A 21,448-nucleotide genomic window follows, 5' to 3' on the forward strand; every position below is an offset into this window, starting at 1 on the left:
CCTTAAGCAAAAAATAGAATATAAAATAGTGCTTCCCAGCCATTAAAACCAAATTCATATAGAATTTTGACTCATAATGTTTTTTTTTGTTTTTTTTTTTTTTGTAATAGATAAGACAAAACCCATGGCTTCTGTAACTAATGCCAATACTTCCAGTACACAAGCAGCTCCTGTAGCTGTTACAACACCTACTGTGTCGTCTGGTCAAGCAACGCCTACATCACCTATAAAAAAGGTAAGCCAAAATTATGTTTGCTACAGATACATATATCCTGTTTAAGTTCCATTTGGACTAAAGCATTGAGACAGTTCTAAGTTTGTATTGTTTATTCCAAAAACATTTCAGGTTTTAGAAGAATATATTTTTCTTCCTTTAATTTGGCTGAGATTTTCCTATGAAGCATACTGTATTCTTTTTTAATGCTTGTTGCAGTTGATATTATAGTTGATAGTTATTAGAAATAAATGGTATAAAGATCAAAATTTTCATATGAAAATTAATCAGGGTAGTTTTTATTTCAGTTGAAACTTTGAGAAACACAGGCTTTTTATCTTTTATCTCTTAAGGAAAGGTACATTTTGATACTTTTCATGTGAGTATTAAGTTAAGCACAGAAAGTACCATGACAAGTCAATGGGAAAACTAGATTCTACATTCTCTAACTCAATACAAAGCACCATCCAAACATGCAAGTATGGCATACCAGTAAGGGTATGATCTTTGATGAAAAACCAGAGATTAGCACCTGGCGCCACCTGTTGTAAATTTATACCTTGACCAAGTTACTATTTTTTTTAATCTGTCCCCCCAAGAAAAGATAATAAACAAAGTTAACATTATAAGCTTTGGTTGAGAGAGCCTGGCTAGTGACTGAAGTTTCTAAAATGTTAGTTTCATATCTTCCTTTTCTCCCTTACTCTGTTTTCCATTTGTTCTATGTCCTTCTTGCTTCCTCTTCTCTACCAAACCGCTCTTTAACTAATGTGTTAGTCTTTTTAAAGACTTTCTTTTTCCCCTGCTAGTCTAGAACCTGTACTTCTTTAAACCCAAATTAAAGATTTAAAGATTAAGCATTCGGGTGTGTGTGTGCATGTGAGAGAGAGAGTGTGTGTGTTTATTTACCTGCTTATCTCTTTTTAAAGGCTTCTTTCTACCAGCCCCTTAGTTATCCTTTAATGAGCACACTCATGCCCCTCTGTATATGTACACACAAACTAACACACTTACACACATACTTATTTTTGCAGAACCATATAAGAATTGGTTGCAAGTAATGTAACCCTTGACCTCTAAATACTTGAGTATGTATCTCCTAGGTACAAAGTCATTATCTTTTACTCCCGTACTAAAAATGTCATACTCAGGAAAAATGACTTTGATATGATACTATTATCTATGTTCACTAATGTACAAACTGCACTCAAGATTTTCCCAGTTTCCCTTCAAGTTGCAGTTACATCTTTCTGTTTGTTTGTTTTCAAATCAAGGATACATTCAGAAATTGTACATCTTGTATAATTGTCATAATTCTCTGCCTTTGGATTTTTATTTTGTCGCTTGTCTGACATTATTTGGGTTGCTTGGGTTTGAGGTCTGATATTAAATCTCTATAGTGTTTCTATCAGTGTCAGTCTTGCTATTCTTTGGACTTGGCTTCAAGTGGTCAAAATATGCATCTTTTAAAATCACAAAGTAGAGAAGTATGTTTTAAAATCTTTATTGTTAGTAATAATCCTCTTCTCAGACTTTCCCTAAGGAAGGCAGTAATGTGAATTTTTAGTGGTAGAAATATATGGGTTTCACTGGGACAGTTTGAATATCCATAAAGTATACGAATGAGTACTTGTCTAAACTTTTTCTAGAACCTAAAGGCTTCTTGAATTCAGCCAGATCTCATGTTCATATGATCAAAATTTTCTGTGCTTGAACATGGAATTCTCCAGAAGCAAACTGTCTGCAGAATTTTTAAGATCGTTATCGTGCCATACATAAATGGTGTCACCATGTGCTGCTTTCAAGTTGTATTTAATCCTAGCACTTCTGTATACTTAATGAATACTAAACTTCAGCTCTTTTGATTTATTATCTGTTGGAACAGGGATTATAAAAAGCTCCCAATAGCTCCATTCCTTTAGAAGTTGGCCAATAAACTGGCTGTTGTTCTTTTTTTTTTTTTTTTTTTTTTTTTTTTTTTTTGAGAGAGAGAGAGAGAGAGAGAGAGACAGAAACAGAGAGGTAAATAAGAAGCATCAACTCATACTTACAGCACTTTAGTTGTTTTTTCATTGCCTTGACCCGGGGCCTCCAGCTGAGCCAATGACCCCTGCTCAAGCCAGCAACCTTGGAATCATGTTGATGATCCCATGCTCAAGCTGGTGAGCCCTCATGCAAACTTGATGAACCTGCAATCAAGCCAGCCTCCAGGTTTCAAACCTGGGCCCTCAGCTTCCCAAGTCAACGCTCTATCCACCATACCACAACCAGTCAGGCGGGCTGTCATTCTTTTGCGTATTTATCTAAGCTGTGTCTTTCTTACCACAGTCAAATAATTACAATAGACTTCTTGTGATTAATTACAGTTTTTTCAAGCATAACTCCAGATTTATGGCAGTTTACTTCTTGATTTATACCAGTTACCCTAATTGAAAGCAAATACTTAATAACTCTGTTAGATTCGTGAGCTAAAAACCTGTTGCTTATAAAATTCTTATTCAGAATTACTTATGATTTTGTAATTAAATCGATCTAATGACAATATTTGCTTCTATAATTTGAATATTTAGAAATTCCAATATTCGATTTCAAACATAACTTAATTTGAAGATTATATTGTTTTAGTCTTTGTTTTTTAAAGTTTGTAGCCAAATTTTATTCAAAACAATACATCCCACCTGACTGGAAAGCTCAATTGGTTAGAGCATTGTCCTGAAGCACAGAAGTTGCCAGTTTGATCCCAGTTCAGGGTACATACAGGAACAGATGTTCCTGTCTCTCTCCTGTTCTTTCTCTTTCTCTCTCTAAAGTCTATAATAAGATAAACATTAAAAAAATAAAATTAAAATAATGCAATACATTCACAGTGTACAAAAAATGTGAAGTATTATTTTAATGGATAGAGCAGTCTTTTTATCAGTATTGTATGATACTTAAAGCCTCTTACTAATGTTCAGTAATATTAATATATTTTGTACTTTTAATTTAGTGTTTTTTAGTTTGTTGCAAGGTTTTTCCCATAACTTTGAGACCTAAGGGATACAAATTTCTTTATATGAGTTGTTAATTTGTAAAATTATTTTTAAAGATTTTACAAATGAGTTCCATTTTTAGATTCCCACTCACTATTCTGCTTCTAATATTTAGACAGAGTTATCTTAAGTTCTCGAGTTTTCTCCACCAGTCCATAAACTACACATGAGCCCTCACATACACACATATGGTAAAGGATAGATCACAAACCAGGAAGCTCTAAAACAGTATTAAATATCATTTTTATTCTACATAATAAGTCAGAGTAACTACAGAGAAACACGAATGTATTTATTTTGAACGATCTTCCTTTAAGCTCTCAACTTCTTCAGCTAAAAATAAAGAACGATTTCTGTAGTAGTGAGACAAGCCAATGATTTGTGGAAATGTTAGATATAAAACCATCACTTTGATTTTATGATTAAAATTTTAACCAACAATAAGTTTATATAGCTCTCTAGTCAAATAAATGTTTCTGGGATCTCTGGAGACGATTACCTACTTTGCTGTATGCTTTTTGATTTCAATAAGGCAAACTATTTTTTCTTTACTAGGTGATAAAAATCAGAATTTACTTGGAATTAAATGTTTTAGTTGCCTGACCTGTGGTGGCTCAGTGGGTAAAGTGTAGACTGGAACGCTGAGGTTGCCGTATGGAAAGCCTGGGCTTGCCTGGTCAAGGCACCTACGAGAGTTGATGCTTCCTGCTCCTCTCCCCACACCCTCTGTTTCCTCTCCAAAATTAATAAATAAAATATAAAATTTAAAAATGTCTTAGTTAATTGAATCTAATTATTTAGCATAATAGTAATTTAAGAAAAGACTACTGTGCACTGTAGGTATATGAAGTATGCCAATAAAAGTATACAAATGTAGCCCTGGATAAGTAAAGTAGCTCAGTTGCTTAGAGCTTTATCCCAAAGCATAGAGGTTTGATCCCCAGTCAGGGCACCTATAGGAACAGATTGATGTTCTCTCTCTCCTAAATTAACTAAGTAAAGTTTGTTTTTAAGTGTACAAATGTAGAATTATAGTTTAAAAGTGGAAGAAATCATGTTTGAGGTAATGGAATTAGGATATGTGAGATATTGAAGAATAAGTAGGCAATATTTCAACTAAACAGAGAAGGAAGGTTTGTACAGTTTGTTGAAAGAGAGAAACGAAAATAATCTGAACCAAATAAGGATAATGTAGAGTATTTTGCATGAAAAATGAGTTGTCTAGTTTGATTAATTTATAGGGTACATATGCAAAATAAAACTGAAAACGTAAAGCCAAATTGTGAAATGTTTTTATTTCTTTGGTAACATTCATTTACAGTTTGACAGATAGTAGAGAATTATGGATGTTTGAACAAGGCCGTGATAGAATTATTCTTTATAGAATATTATTTTGAAAACTTTGTACAGGTGCATTTGAAGGTGAGAAACTGGTTGAGTGAAGGTCTATTAGAGAATCAGTAAAGTTGCCCAGAATAAGAATACAAACTAGAGAACTTACAGTGGCCTATAAAGGAGAGGAAGAGATTTAGATGCTTGGCACCTAATTTCTAAATGAAGGAAGATGACAAAAATCTAATAAAAATAAAGGTGTTTGATTTCATACATGCTGAGTTTCACGTTCCAATTATCATTCTAGATAGGCCATGCTAAAGGTAAATTTCAAGAATGAGAATTTAGAAGTTAGGACTGAGCTGGAGAGTAACATATTGGAGAATAAGCTGAACACAGTTAATATTTAGCCTGAGGAAGTAGAGAACACCCTACTTCCAACCTCCAGGGGAAGAAACTAGAAAGAGAGTTTAAGAGATCTGAGAACACTTTTGGAGTATGTACTTACGTTGCAGGGCTATGACAAGGGAAGTTGCTAACAACAAGAAGACCAAAAAAGAGGGTGATCAGAACAGTAGGAAGTAAAATAGTGACCTATTATAAAAGCCAAAATAAAAGTTTGAGGGAGTGGGTACAGTTGAGTATTTCAAAGAGATTCACTTATGCACCAAATAAAATCAAAAGGTGCTTTTGAATACATACACTAGAACTTAAATGCAAACTCATGTTAGAAAGAACGGAAGTATATCAGTCACTATAGTGTGACAAATGTTTAAAAATTGATAATACTGCCTCAGTTTTCTCAACTCTAAGATAGTAGTGATAGTAGTATTTCACTGGGTGGTTATAAGAATTTAATGAGATAACCCATGCGAAGCACTTAGCTTATGGACTGACACCAGTAAACACTTCTTGAATGTTAGTTTCTGTTACAACACTCAGTAAATGTTACCTGCTGTCTATTTTATCATGGAAAATAACATTTGTTTCTGTTTTGGGGAGGTTATAGGGCAAGAATTGGTAATCGTGGTCTGTGGACCAAACCTGGCCCACACTACCTGCTTTTGTATAGCTTACAAGTCAGAATGGTTTTACTTTTTTTTTGTTTGTTTTTTTTTGTATTTTTCTGAAGCTGGAAACGGGGAGAGACAGTCAGACAGACTCCCAATGCGCCCGACCGGGATCCACCCGGCACGCCCACCAGGGGGCGATGCTCTGCCCCTCCAGGGTGTCGCTCTGCCGTGACCAGAGCCACTCTAGCGCCTGGGGCAGAGCCAAGGAGCCATCCCCAGCGCCCGGGCCATCTTTGCTCCAATGGAGCCTTGGCTGCGGGAGGGGAAGAGAGAGACAGAAAGGAAGGAGGGGGGGTTGGAGAAGCAAATGGGCGCTTCTCCTATGTGCACTGGCCGGGAATCGAACCCGGGTCCCCCGCACGCCAGGCTGACGCTCTACCGCTGAGCCAACCGGCCAGGGCCGGTTTTACATTTTTTTAATGGTTGTAGGGGAGGGACTCAAAAGACGAATCTTTTGTGACATAAATTTAAATTCCAACGTCTCTACATAAAGTTTTATTGGAACACAGCCACATTTTTCACCTTTGGCTGCTTCATGTTACAACAGCATAGATGAGTAGCTACAGCCAAGACTCTAGTCTCAAAGCCTAAAATTTACAGTTTGACCCTTTACAGAAAAGGGTTTGTCACCTCTGTTCTAGAGGACTACAGCTTTAAATCTCAGAAATCAGTTCCAATCACCTGTCTTGTGGCATAAAACATTACAGAGGTTCCTGAACTTTTTCAATCATGAGCCCTTAACATTTTACTAATTTTTTTTCACAGTGCTACTTTGCTGAAAGAAATAACAATTTGTTTCATTTATTCAGTAGTTAAGTGCAAATAAGTTAATAATAACAGGTTGTACAATGCCCAACAGATGTCACTGTGCTTCTTTCACAACTTTAAAGCATCCCATAGCGCCCCTGAGGTCTCGTCCTGGCGCTCTGGAATGCCTCAGTGCTCACTTAGGAATCTGGGGATGCTGCATATCACGAGTCTGTTTCCAGGCCTACTGCTATTGATAGGAATTAACTACTGCAAGTACCAGAGGTATCTTATAACACTTTTGTCTATGGAGTAACCTTCCAACATCATGGTGCTCTAACAAGCTCTATTAAACTGCTGAGTATATCAAACTTCGGCAATAAATATGAAAAAAAAGGGATTTTTTTTTAACTGTTAGATATCCTATGCTTGTAGCAGCTGCTTAGTTTCTGTATTCACCCATCTATACTTAACTCTGATTGAATATTTAAATTCTGTAAGTGAAGTTGTTGACATGAACTATTTAAAGATATAACGGGTTTCATTTTTAGGGCTATTGGAAGGAAAGCCCTAGAAATGAAACAAATATTTGTACAAAATAGTTTTCAGTTAAAATGTTTAATATTTAGTGGAAAATCAAACAGTAAATATAAAGTTATAATATTTAAAATATTACTGAAAAAATATTATAACTAGAAAATGTCACATTACTTTTTTTGTTGATTATGCTGGATTTAAATTTTTTAACCCAAATATATAAATGAATAAAAATAAAATTCAAGTGCAGTAGTATGTTTACCCACATTCTATAATATTTTCTGCTCTATATGTCCTTAACTGCTTTAAAAGTTTTTCTGTTAGATTCTTTCTGATGATCTCATGCTGAAAGTGGAATTTGTTCCCAGTAACTTTTAAAGATTTTATTATTATCCAATTATTGGGTTTTAATTTATTATAAAATTCTTTTATAAAAGAGAAAAGTGTGTTTTGTTCATAACTTCCTTTTCTGTGTTCATGCTTTCAACCTTTATCTCTTTACCTGTCTTATTTTAATTGGCTTTAGTATGATTTCATTGCTCCTATCATGCCTGTGGTGGAATCAGTAGATCCCGCATCATGGAGGCAGGGCTTGCGCAAAACTGGCATTGCTCTTGTGCCCACTAAGGGTGAAAAATCTATGGTGAGGCATTTCTATGTGCAAGGGTTTATGTTAGGTTACGCCATAACAAGTTTAATGTGAACATTGGTTCCAAAGATGCATGGTTTTAAGTTCTTACGGTGTGTCATTTCTGTTCTCTGTATTTGCATCATAATTTTTCTGTGTGATATAAAGTGTGGAGTGTGTTTTCTTAAATCTAACTTCTGGAAAGGTAACTCATTCCTTTTTACAGTTTTAGATTTTTTACACTTTTGACTAAGACATTAACTAATCTACTTAGTAAAAGTGTTTCTCCTGAAACTATTAACTGTAATCTTAAACATTTTTTTCTCTAAACTTATCATTTCTATTAAGGACTGATGTCTTGATAATTATTTTTTCTTTTCCTTTAAAATATAAAACAGTTTCCAGCCTCAACTACAAAAATTTCTTCCAAAGAAGAAGAGAGAAAAGATGAGTCTCCTGCATCTTGGAGGTTAGGACTTAGAAAGACTGGCAGTTATGGTGCCCTTGCAGAAATCACAGCAGCTAAAGAGGCTCAGAAAGAAAAAGATACTGCAGGTGTTATGCGTTCAGCTTCAAGTCCCAGACTTTCCTCCGCTTTGGATAATAAAGAAAAGGTACTTTATTTCATAATCTGGTTTCTAGAAAAACTATGATTTGTCTTCCAGGAACATCAGATTTGTTGGATTTTCTACTATGTATCAATCATTAGATTTATGTATCAACCTAATTCACCTAACTTAATGAATTACATGTTAATTCAAATGTACCTAGCTTAAACAAATATATATTTGTTTTTGATTCCATATATATGGAATCAGATTTGAGTACATACTCATTTAAAAGAACCCTTTATCTTGAGAATTTACAATAAAATGTATCAAGGAGCAAGTTTATTTTATTTATTAGGAGTTTTTCTAAGTTTAGAACTTGAATTATTGATAGACATCTGTTTTAGAGTTTAGCTAGGAACTATGGAAATATATTATAAAGTAAATTGTGAGGGCTGTGTAATTATACATTTTTGAATATGCTTTCTTTAGTAAGTACTCTTGCTTCTAACTATCACACAGATTTTATTTTCATTCATGGTTTCTTTTCTACTGTGTAGGAGAAAGATAGTAAAGGAACTAGGCTTGCATATGTTACACCTACAATACCAAGACGACTAGCCAGTACATCTGACATTGAAGAGAAAGAAAACAGGTAGATTCATTATAATTTGCTTTATGTTTTTACTGTGGTATCTTTATGATCTAACATGAGAATTAAAACATGAGCATTATTGTAATTATGTGGGATATGGATTATGGGAAGAGATGGAGGGTATTTCTAATAGAACACCGAAGACTCCTGAGAAGTTCTGGGTTGTATGTTCATGAGATAGCAACAACAACAAAGGGATTGTGGTTGGCTCAGAGTGAGGGGTAATCGTGGCAAATGATGTCACAAACTAGTACATGCTCTCCAGTTTTGTGGAACATATGGAAAGGAGAAAGAAGAAGGGTGGGAAAATGCCCATAGTTAATTTAATTTGTTTCTTCCTAGTTTCTGTACATAGAGTGTGTCCGCTTTTCAATATATGTAGTTATAATCATGATACATCCAATTTTGTATCTTGACTTTATCTTACATCTCATACACAGTCTTATATGCTAATACAGGGGTCCCCAAACTACGGCCCGCGGGCCACATGCGGCCCCCTTAGGCCATTTATCCGGCCCCCGCCGCACTTCTGGAAGGGTACCTCTTTCATTGGTGGTCAGTGAGAGGAGCATAGTTCCCATTGCAATATTGGTCAGTTTGTTGATTTAAATTTACTTGTTCTTTATTTTAAATGTTGTATTTTTTCTCGTTTTGTTTTTTTACTTTAAAATAAGATATGTGCAGTGTGCATAGGAATTTGTTCATAGTTTTTTTTATAGTCCGGCCCTCCAACGATCTGAGGGACAGTGAACTGGCCCCCTGTGTAAAAAGTTTGGGGACCCCTGTGCTAATATGTATTTTCAGTTAACATTGTTTTCATCATTACGTAATGTTCCATAGAGTAGATGTGTTGAGGTTAAAGTAACCATTTCCCCTCTTCAAACTATGAACATTTAAATTATCTAATATCTTGTGATCATAAATTAAACTTGTGTAAACATCTTAATTTTCCCCTATAAATAGGATTATATTTTAGGGATAAAATCTTAGAACTGGAATTAATTCCACTTCTTACTAAATAATCCAAAGTATTTTCCCAAAGGATTTTCTAGTTTCTACTTCTGCTAATGTTTATTAATGTACAGCTTTGTTAACCCTATTTATAAAATATCTACCAGAATCTGGGGATATTCTTTTTACAGAGACTCTTCAAGTTTGCGAACAAGTAGTTCCTATACAAGAAGAAAATGGGAAGACGATCTCAAAAAGAATAGCTCAATTAATGAAGGATCAACTTACCATAAAAGGTAGTAATATAAATCTTAAGTAACTTTTAGGTATTTATAAAAATATGAGCCAATTGGATCCTCAATTTAATATCATAAGAAAAATATGTGCTTTTCTTAAATATATTATTTGTTATTTAAATAAAACTTCATTAAAGACACAGAATATATATTTAAAGATGAGTGAAACTGCTCCTAGTAATACCTTCCTATTATATTACAGTGAGTCCTCACATGAACAGGTTCTGCTACTTTAAGCAAAATGACGTTTGACAAAACCAATTTTACCTTAGGCTAAGTTTCTATAGCATCTCATCAGTCTTACAAGGAAAAGATATTGAGTGAAATGACATTATTTAAGGACCTGCTGTATATCTATTTAATTAAATTTGATATATTATGAAGTATTATTTAGATAGTAGCATATTAAAAAGAACTCCTTATATAATTGACTGGAGCAGTTGAAGTAGATCATTGTCTTGATTGATCTGGTCATCATTTTGTGACCTGGAATGTTTTCACTTGTCTTAGAACTCAGAACTATGGTAATGCCTTGAATTAGAATGTTGGTAATATCATGGGGGGGGGTGTCTATAAATTATTTCATGGCTTAAAGCAACCAAAAAGAAGAGTAAAAGACAAGTATAATATAGGCATGGATCGCTCCTGAGGTTGTGACCCATTGCTGCAACAATTTTCTTCAAAAATGTCTGTCTTAGCTTTCCCAAATAAATCCAAACCAAAGTGTTTTTCTCAGAGCCAGCCTGGCATGACCATGTGATCTGGAACAGTTCCAGAAATGTAAACCATCAGATCAGCTCATCTTTGAGCCAGCCTTTGTTGGGGAGATGGGGAGGCAGTAAAATAATACACTACCAAATGAGTGAAATCATCTAAACTCTAGCAGGTCGTAGGTGCAACTCTTGGTGCTGGAGCTGGTGGAGTATTTAGGAACACAGTTTTTGGACTTTCCTTAGCCTTGTGACTCTGTATAATGTATAGACATTAACTAAAGAATACACATACAAACACATCCTATATAGATATGACTCTTTCCTTTAGTTGCTCCTTTGGTAGAAGACAAGATGATTTGATTAGTTCTAGTGTTCCAAGCACCACATCAACACCAACAGTTACCTCTGCAGCTGGGCTTCAGAAAAGCCTGCTCTCCAGCACAAGCACTACTACAAAGATTACCACGGGTTCTTCCTCAGCAGGCACACAAAGCAGGTGAGTTGCAGATACATTTTGTGTTCAGGCCGACTATGTGCTTATGTATGTGCATGCATTTTTGTTTAGAAGATTGTGGGGCTCTGGATTTTTTCATTTACCTTGTTAAAATGATTTACAAACAAAAACTTATTCCAAAAAGAGGCTGATATGCATGTCTGGGGAAAATAAATTAGATTCCTGAATTACAAACATTCCTTGAATTAGGCTGCTTAAAATATAAATTCCCCTTCTTTGACAGCTCTGGTTGAGCTTTTTGGTTCATAGTTAAAAGCTGTGTTGCCTTGTGTTTTAAAAAAATCCATCCCTGTAGTCACATGTTTTCAGCTGCTAGAAAGTGCTTTCATCGTTTAGCTGTTTTCCTTTTCTCTTTTTGTGTTGCTGCTTGTGATGCTATAGTACCTCAAATCGTTTGTGGGCTGAGGATAGTACTGAAAAAGAAAAGGACAGTGTTCCTACGGCAGTGACCATTCCTGTTGCTCCAACTGTTGTAAATGCTGCAGCCTCTACCACAACCCTGACTACAACTACTGCTGGCACTGTCTCCTCCACATCAGAGGTCAGGGAGAGACGCAGGTGTGTAAAGGTCCTACTAGGACTGCTGCTATATCTTGCCCAGTGTGAAAGTTGTTTGTTTTGTTTTGTTCTGTTTTGTTTTAATCTTGTGAAGTTGGTTACCATCTCTTCAGTAAGTTAATAAATGAAGTAACCTGTATCAGATCAGAATTATGTAAATTGGTATAATTAGCCATTATTAGTGTTCAGGCTTAATAACCCACCTTGAAGAAAAGTGACGTCTTTGTTTAAAGGCATTGAGCCAGACAGATGCCTCTTACTTAGTTAGCCATCTTACTTTTTTTAATGGTGCTTTAATTTAAGACATTTTTGTAATGAAGATCCTAACACGCAGGCATACTCCTGGAAAACCAAATACAACGTAACAAAAACAGGGTTTTTTATTCCCCTCATTATTAAGAATTCTGATGGATATTAAACTGTTATGTTATTATTTTTGAGAGTTTTATTTTAAGATTCTCTTGGTGAAAAATGGCTTCTTGTAGATATGTATAAGCCAAATAACTTTAACTGTGTTGAATACATTTACTTAGCTTTAATTCTGGTATATGAAAGGTACTCATTAATTAAATCTTTTTAAGAGTCTATGAATTTATTTTGTATGCTGCTGTAAGGGAATGGAATCAGAGATTTAGAAAGGAACTTATCTATTCTGTGATATCCTCAATTTACAGAAGGAAACTGAGACTCAGAGATACTATGTGAATTTTCCACTTTTCTATAGTGTGAAAGCTAAGGCTACACCTGAGATTACAGAAGAGGCAGTCTGGTCTCCTTTCTGCTATATCATTCATAGTCTCTAGCTTTGAATTTTGCTTTTCCTCTTGACAAAGAAGAAAATCTTAGGCTAAATGTAACCTTTTTTATATTTTATTCTTGCAAAGTTAAATTAGTTACATAACTGGTATTTTCTTAGTAAAATACCGACCAGATTAACTCTGTTTTATTTCTGGCACATAGTGTTCCTAGACAGTCTTACACATCCTTGGTCTCTGGTGCCTCGCTCAGTGCATCCTTACATGTAGATCCTTACAGCAGTATTTGTGGTGAATATATAAAAAGTAACAAAATGTTGAATTTTTAAATGTTAAATATTTTTTCTTTTTTTTTTTTGGTATTTTTCCGAAGCTGGAAACGGGGAGAGACAGTCAGACAGACTCCCGTATGCGCCCGACCGGGATCCACCCGGCACGCCCACCAGGGAGCGATGCTCTGCCCCTCCGGGGCATCGCTCTGTTGCGACCAGAGCCACTCTAGCACCTGGGGCAGAGGCCGAGGAGCCATCCCCAGCGCCCGGGCCATCTTTGCTCCAATGGAGCCTCGCTGCGGGAGGGGAAGAGAGAGACAGAGAGGAAGGAGAGGGGAAGGGGCGGGGTGGAGAAGCAGATGGGTGCTTCTCCTGTGTGCCCTGGCCGGGAATCGAACCCGGGACCCCTTGCACACCAGGCCGATGCTCTACCACTGAGCCAACCAGCCAGGGCTTTTTCTTATTTTTTATAAATTTAAGTCAGTTTTAGGTTTTTGAAGTGGTTTTTTTTTTAATAGATTGATTTTAAAGAGGGGATTTTAGAACAGGAAAGAGAGAGACAGGAACATAGATCTGTCCCATTTGTGCCCTGGCTGGGGATCAAACCAGCTGCCTCTGCACTTTGGGATAATGCCCTAACCAACCAAGTTATCCAGCCAGGACTGAAGTATTCTTAATGAGATCGTACAGCCAACAAAAATTAGAGGAGCATAGTCATTTGTCATTCTTTTCTAGTGAAAATACATTTGAGGATTTCACTTTTATGAGGTAGGAGGGAGCATAAAGAGGGAAAAGTATCAGAAGTCATTGGTGTTTTTACTCCTTGCTCTGCCTTAATCCTAAAGTTAGGAGTCTTTTCTAATCAGAATTTTTTTTGTAAAATGAGGTGTTTGATTTATATAATTTTTAACTTCTAGAATCCTTTTTTAACTCTAGCATTCCATGCTTTATAAAATTTTTCCAACAACAAAGTCTAATGAGTATCTCCCCAGAATCATATGTTGTTTCAGAACAAATTATTCTTAATCTCAGAATTTTTAATTTTTTTATGTTATAGAAAGTTAAGTTTCAACTTTTTAGTAATAATCCTAGATTGAGTACTAAGTATTTGGAGATTTGTAAGGACAGAGCAGATTCTAACAGCATTAGAAACAAAATGTGCCTATTGATATGTTTTCTGGTTTCTTACATATAATTTGTTTGTCTTACCTTGTTTCAGTGATGTTTGCAGTAATATTAATGTTTGTGTTTTGTTTCACGTCAAGTATTTGTTTGCAATTTTGAATACATTGTTTGCCTCTCCTGTTTGTCTTTTAAATAAATTTATTTAATTTTTTAGAAATGTATATGGTTGAAAATGTATCCCCAAAATGTATATAAGATGATTTAAGGATATATTGTGGCCTGAAAAAAATTAGTTTCAACACCTTTATGCCATTTTGGATATCATTACATACCTAAAATGTACTTTTAGATATTATATACTTTTGGATATCATGTAAAATGACCATGCACACTGTTCATATCCACTGTATTTTAGAATTTTGCTGCTTTTATTGATCAGGATTGGATAAGGAGCCCTGTTTTTGTTAGATAGGATTTTCATTGGATTAATTTTGGCGGGGGGTGGAGTAAGGAGGAAAATCTGGCTTTAAACAGATCGAGCACGATAGCAAATTCTTTCATTGTCTAAGTATTTCTAATTCTCCATAGTCTTTTCCAACTGCAAGACTGCACCTTCTTTTTTTTTTTTTTTTTCTGAAGCTGGAAACGGGGAGAGATAGACAGACTCCCTCATGTGCCCGACCGGGATCCACCCTGCACGCCCACCAGGGGCGACGCTCTGCCCACCAGGGGGCGATGCTCTGCCCCTCCGGGGCGTTGCTCTGCCGTGACCAGAGCCACTCTAGAGCCTGGGGCAGAGGCCAAGGAGCCATCCCCAGCGCCCGGGCCATCTTTGCTCCAATGGAGCCTTGGCTGCAGGAGGGGAAGAGAGAGACAGAGAGGAAGGAGGGGGTGGGGGTGGAGAAGCAAATGGGCGCTTCTCCTATGTGCCCTGGCCAGGAATCGAACCCGGGTCCCCCTCACGCCAGGCCGACGCTCTACCGCTGAGCCAACCGGCCAAGGCCTGCACCTTCTTAATAACTTAATAACTTCATGTTTGTGGCATGGATTCACATGGAACTGTTGCTTTAGTATAGCGACTCTTTCACCATTTTCCCTTTGCTCAGCCAGCTCCCATTTGTCCATTTAGCTTCCCTCTGGAAAGAAAGAAGCTAATGACAAACAAGGGTTGGTATTCAGGTTTTTAAAGATGTAATTTGGTTGACTAACCAAAATGCAAACATTATAAAGAAATATAGCCTGACCAGTGGGTAAGGAGTCAACCTGGAACGCTGAGGTTGCCGGTTCAAGACCCTTGGCTTGCCCAGTCAAGGCACAGATGAGAAGCAACTGTGAGTTGGTGCTTCCCATTCCTCTTTCTCCCTGCCTTTCTCTTTCTCTCTTTCTCTTCTCTTTAAAGCAATAAAATAAAATCTTTAAAAAAAAAATTAACTATTTCAGCCAATGAATGCCAGTGAATTAAAAAATACATATGGAATATTTGAATTTATTGGAAAAATTCTTAATTTAAAAATAACCTTTGGATTGCTCAGAAAATTGTAAACAATGTAAGACTACTAGGGAGAAAGTTTATATACCTTATGTAATAATATGAAAGAGATCCATTCTGACAATAGGACACAATAATGATTAAAGCAGTGACGGAGTTTGGCTGGTATAGTCTTTTTGATGATCAGCTCTTTGGAATTAAAAATACATAAATAATGAAACATTTTTTTTTTTTCTGCATCCTATTCTTAGAGATCTTGCTCAAATAGGCACTCCCAAGGATGGAAAAAGGAACTGAATATTTTATGGAGACTATGAAATACAGTATATATGTGTTTTAGAAATTGATAGGCTAGATTTTTATGCTAATCTAAGGCAAATGTCTTTTGAGAAAAGTAAATGAACAGATCTTACAGGTCTTCTCACTACTAATTTTTATCCCCTTAACCTGCATATATTAAACCAGATATAAGAAATAACTTTATTAATTTTCATGGCAACTTGAAACTTGAAAAAGAATCATGGCTCCTCTGAAGAGAGTATGATGGTTGATTAGTAATTTAATGGGAATAAAAGGGCAAAGTGGCAATGCAAATTTCCCAGTTCTAAATTAAACATGAAAACTTTGATCATACAAATAGTAAGTGTTAGAATGCACTAGTTAATTTCATGCTTACTTTTTATAGAAGCTTATGAAATGATGAAGTGCTATGTAGCCATAAGGGCTGCTATAAACTTCTGTTTAACTGTATTTGCTATCACATTTAGGTTTCATCTCCTTTTTTTATTTTCTTCTCCTTATATGATAGAAGTTCAAAAAGCAATAAATTGCATAGGGCCAGTTGTTGCATAAAGTGTTAAATGAAAGGATGAAAAGAATGGCCATTGGACCGTATTTATCCAAGCTGATATCTCATGGAACACTTTTCCACATTTAATAAGTATACCATCAAAAGGGGAAAAAAAGTATCCCCTACTTAAATGATTTTGGGAAATGCGGGTTTAAATACAGTAAATCCAGTTTCTTCCCTCAGTAGTTTGCAGACCTTTAATATGTTGTGATTTTCCTGTGGACATATTTGAATGTATAGCATTTTCCAAATTAAAACACCAGTATCAACAAACAAGCTCCTCATTACATTCCAGAATTAATTTTTCTGAAACTAATAACAAGTTTATTTGTTTTGTTTTGTTTAGGGGGGGGAGACAGGACAGGGAGAGAGATGAGAAGCATCACTCATAGTTGCAGTATCTTAGTTGTTCACTGATTGCTTACTCATATGTGCCTTGACCAGGGGGCTCCAGCCCAGCCATTGACCTCTTGCTCAAGCCAGTGACCTTGAGCTCCAAGCCAGCGACTTTTGAGCTTAAGCCAGCGACCATGGGATCTTGTCTGTGATCCCACGTTCAAGCTGGTGAGCTGGCGCTGAAGCCAGCAACCTCAGGGTTTCAAACCTCGGTGCTCAGCATCCCAGGCTGACACTCGATCCACTATGCTTCCACCTGGTGAGGCAACAAGTTTCTTGGTTATTTCTTCTTCTTTTGTATTACTTGTCCCAGAAAAGTCATTAGCATATTATAAAAATAGGAAGGATCTGTCATATCTAAAATAAAAAGCCATATAACGGTAAAGTTGATGTATAGACAGTATGAAAATGGTAAAACAGTCTGCAATACAAAAAGAAAACTTATCAAGTATTGCAGGGTTCTGTGTTATCTTTGCTGTTCAATCCTTTAATTACTTAACTCTTGATACAAATTTCATGCTTTTGAAATTATTCATGTCCTATTACAGGATAGAAGATAGGCTGAGATTTATAAGATAAAATTTAGTGAAATAAATGCCAGGTTCTCTTTTTTACATCAGAAAATCAGTTTGCAAGAGTTATGCTGATTTAAAGCAATGCATATATAAAACCACTTGAGTTTTTAGAGAACTCATAGTATGAACAAGAATATGATGTCTGCCAAAAACTTTATTAATAAGTGCACAGTGATATGAATGCAAGGAGTACTACTTAGTCACTCATCATCCCATAGCCTAAATATTGCATTGAGTCCTAATCATTGTACCATAAAGACATAGATAGTCTAGAGTTTTGCCACATAAGTTCACATATGGTCTAGGAAGGGGAATTTTAAAAGGTGGTAAGAGGAATGACATATAATTTTTAAAAAACTGTAGTTAGGAGGAATTTGAAAAATGTGTTATGTTAATAAGATTAGTTCTTTCTCATATAAAAATTATATTGCATTGTTGAATTTCAGAATGGATGTAACCATTTTCTGAAGACTCTTAAAATCTATTAAAATGCTAAACTTGTATGTATCACTCACATATTCATATGTAATAACATTGACAGGTATTGTATTTCCAACTAACAATTATATATTACTGTAGATCATACCTCACTCCTGTTAGAGATGAAGAGTCAGAATCCCAAAGAAAAGCAAGATCTAGACAAGCAAGACAGTCTAGAAGATCAACACAGGTATATTTAATGTGGATACTATATATATGAAACTTAAAAACAAACTACCTTTTCTTTTTCTCTTTTTTGTGAATATATTGATGTCTGCATATAATGTGAGTAAATCTTTACCTTTTTATAATATGGTTACACTGATAATATTTCATCTAATTAGCAGATGTCTACCTTGGTGTATTTTTTTATTCGTAATATAGTATCTGACAGTATTTGATAAGTGTTAAGATGCTTTAATCATATTTGATGTCTAATAATTTTAAATGAATTCCATGAATATTTGGAGTTGGGGGGAAGTAGGTCTATTCAGTATATAAAATAGTTATTGTGCAAGTATGAGAAAAAATGTGTCATTCAGACTAGTTAGCTATCATCTCATTACCTTCTCCTTGCCAGTGTAATTATATTCCGTATATCCCTTTGTGTCTTTCCTTTCCTCCAATAGAGCACCTGAGTTCAGGTTCAGCTGTTTGATCCTTATTATTTACATATCAAGCTAAACTATTTGCTAGAATCTCAACATTGTTATTAATGTTTCTGTCTTTAAACCTTTACTTCTTGAAATCCAATCTATTCTTCAAGCTTAACCTTCAATATTATTTCTTTACTAAAATCTCTGTGTACATATACATGTATAAAAACAAATAAACTGCTCACAAAAATTAGGGGATATTTCAAAATGAATATGAAGCAATAAAATATCCCCTAATTTTTGTGAGCAGTATACATATAAATTTAATATAGAGAAATGCATTTTTGGCTTTTCCTTCTTTTGCTGAACTTATTGGGAATATTTATATTCATATGGTATTTTTGTCATCCCAAGTTATTGAATTAATTACTTGAATATAGAGACATTACTTACACATATTTTATTTCTTACACCTGTTATTGTGTTTGCTGCTAATGATTCTTTGTAGAATAATATGACTAGCTAAATAGAAATGTTTCTGTTTGCAAACCAATTCTAAACATGCATATTTGACTTTTAATACATTCACATTTACTTTATCTGCTTATAAAGTATTCCTTTGAAACGAGCTTTATTGCCTCTCATAATTAAATTTATCTTTTTTGTGTGCAGGGGGTGACATTGACTGATCTTCAGGAAGCTGAAAAAACAATAGGAAGAAGTCGTTCTATCCGAACCAGAGAACAAGAAAATGAAGAAAAAGAAAAAGAAGAAAAAGAAAAACAGGATAAAGAGAAGCAAGAAGAAAAAAAGGAGTCAGAAACATCTAGAGAAGATGAATATAAGCAAAAGTATTCCAGGACATATGATGAGGTAATAGTTTACTAATAACACAGCTAGGTCAAATGATGGCAATAGCCCTGGCTGGTTGGCTCAGCGGTAGAGCGTCGGCCTGGCGTGCGGGGGACCCGGGTTCGATTCCTGGCCAGGGCACATAGGAGAAGCGCCCATTTGCTTCTCCACCCCCACCCCTTCCTTCCTCTCTGTCTCTCTCTTCCCCTCCCGCAGCCAAGGCTCCGTTGGAGCAAAGATGGCCCGGGCGCTGGGGATGGCTCCTTGGCTTCTGCCCCAGGTGCTAGAGTGGCTCTGGTCGCGGCAGAGCGACGCCCCGGAGGGACAGAGCATCGCCCCTGGTGGGTGTGCCGGGTGGATCCCGGTCGGGCGCATGCAGGAGTCTGTCTGACTGTCTCTCCCCGTTTCCAGCTTCGGAAAAATACAAAAAAAAGAAAAAAAGAAAAAAAAAATGATGGCAATAATTCTGGTGATTTTCAAAATCCAAAAGAGATTTTATTCCAACAAGCCATATACAAAATACTCAAAAGTATTTTAATTAGAAATCTAAATTATTTTGGCATGAGTAGAACATTACTTTTCCATTAAAATGAATTTGTGTTTTGTTTTTAAGTGTGTTAAATATTTCAAATGGATTTTGAATCTAATATTTCAGACTTATCAGCGTTACAGATCAGTATCAACTTCAAGTTCAACCACTCCATCCTCTTCACTTTCTACCATGAGCAGTTCACTGTATGGTTCAAGTCAACTAAACAGGCCAAATAGTCTTGTAGGTATAACTTCTGCTTACTCAAGAGGATTAACAAAAGAAAATGAAAGAGGTAAGAAGAACAAATTTTGAAAACACTTTGTTTCCTTCAAAGAATCCTTTGATTTTGTTTTTCCTAAGTAATATTTCAACAGAAAGGAAACAACATTCTCAACTGGGATTCATTTTACCTAAATGATAAGATGGTTGAGAATGAGTAAAGTAGAAAATGTAAAAAGGAAATTGTATGAACTAACATTGATACGTTTATCTTTGTAACCCAAGGTGTCACAAAAATCTTTATGTCTACAATATATAAAAGTCAATATAGAAGAACTGGTGGAGCAGTTTATTAGTGCTTTAAATTATTTCTTGCCTTTTACATGTTTTTGTGAAATTGTTTTAAACTAAAATCATTTAACACATACAATGTCCTTGCTGAAGGAAAGTTGTTTTTTTGAGGGGTTTTTTTTTCCTAACTTTATTGGTTTGCAGATGCTCACTATTATTTTCTATTTCACATAAACTATTTAAACTCTAATTAATGTCTACTTTAAATCAGAGATGGGTACTAATAAAATTATTTCTAATTATAGGCATTTTATGTTTTAAAAGCAAAATCTCATAGTTTTAGTCATGATAATAGCAGTAATCATGTAGGATAGACTTCAGAAAATTAAATTTTTTTCAATTTTTAGCTGCTTTTTTTTTGTTGGTCATTAAAATATTTCAGTTCTTTCATCCACTAAGTTGAAAGGGCCACATAATGTTTATAAAAATCTTGAGCCAATGTTTAAAATTATAGATATTTACATAATGGTTCAAATTTTTTCTTCTGTTGAAAATGTGAAGATTTAACGTCAGTGGGTCTGAACTCCTCTCACATGTCAATTGGCTGAAGCCAAGTAGTAGCAGCCCCCACCCCCTTGGCCCATTTTATACATTTTTATTACCTGATTGCCACTTGTAGGTGTTGGAGTTTTAGATCTTTGCTCTAAACTGATTCTAGAAATAACTTTTAAAACCCCTCCGAATACCATACTTTTGGGTTATCTTTTGCTGTGACTCTTTGCTAATGAAACAAGGAACCTTTTAAAAATCATTGCTTTGTTCCATATATATGTACTTCTTAAATCATATTCAAAGTCCCTAAAATTCTTCTAGTGTGTATATCTGGAGCCATTTTAACTGTCTCAAGAAGGAAACAGATTTTAAGACTAATATTTTACTATGTTGATTTTTTTAATAAAAGATAAATATTTTTTTCCAAAAAGAAAAGGATTTGCTCTTAGGTGCTCTCTAGTAGAAACTAGGAATAGTAGAAGCAGAAACTGATAAAGCTGTAGGATGCATCCTAGCTGTTCCATCATTAAGAACTGTCTTGTTTTCTTGAAGTATTAACTTTGGGTATAATAACTATCTCCCTATCAGACATTAATAAGTGGAGCCCCATTCTCTTCTTAGGATTCAGTTATTTTCTGTTCAGCAAATATTAAGTGTGTCTTTTGA

At 35.3% G+C, this 21,448-nt stretch overlaps 1 protein-coding gene across 10 annotated transcripts in view; it reads left to right on the top strand.

The window, feature by feature from the left end:
- PPP1R12A (protein phosphatase 1 regulatory subunit 12A) overlaps nt 1-21,448 on the top strand; it is a 157,808-nt gene that overhangs the window by 112,649 nt on the left and 23,711 nt on the right. For 2 of the 10 annotated variants that reach the window (XM_066368491.1, XM_066368489.1), the window contains exons 9-18: nt 111-235; nt 7,462-7,578; nt 7,962-8,177; nt 8,672-8,766; nt 9,885-10,013; nt 11,055-11,222; nt 11,622-11,798; nt 17,840-17,930; nt 19,009-19,209; nt 19,844-20,012. In XM_066368491.1, the coding sequence (XP_066224588.1) occupies nt 111-235; nt 7,462-7,578; nt 7,962-8,177; nt 8,672-8,766; nt 9,885-10,013; nt 11,055-11,222; nt 11,622-11,798; nt 17,840-17,930; nt 19,009-19,209; nt 19,844-20,012 (1,488 nt within the window). The remainder of the gene's footprint in view (nt 1-110; nt 236-7,461; nt 7,579-7,961; nt 8,178-8,671; nt 8,767-9,884; nt 10,014-11,054; nt 11,223-11,621; nt 11,799-17,839; nt 17,931-19,008; nt 19,210-19,843; nt 20,013-21,448) is intronic. The other 8 variants (XM_066368497.1, XM_066368493.1, XM_066368490.1 and 5 more) reach the window with 7 other exon arrangements.

Source organism: Saccopteryx leptura, chromosome 2, assembly GCF_036850995.1.
Source record: "Saccopteryx leptura isolate mSacLep1 chromosome 2, mSacLep1_pri_phased_curated, whole genome shotgun sequence".
Lineage (NCBI taxonomy): Eukaryota > Metazoa > Chordata > Mammalia > Chiroptera > Emballonuridae > Saccopteryx > Saccopteryx leptura.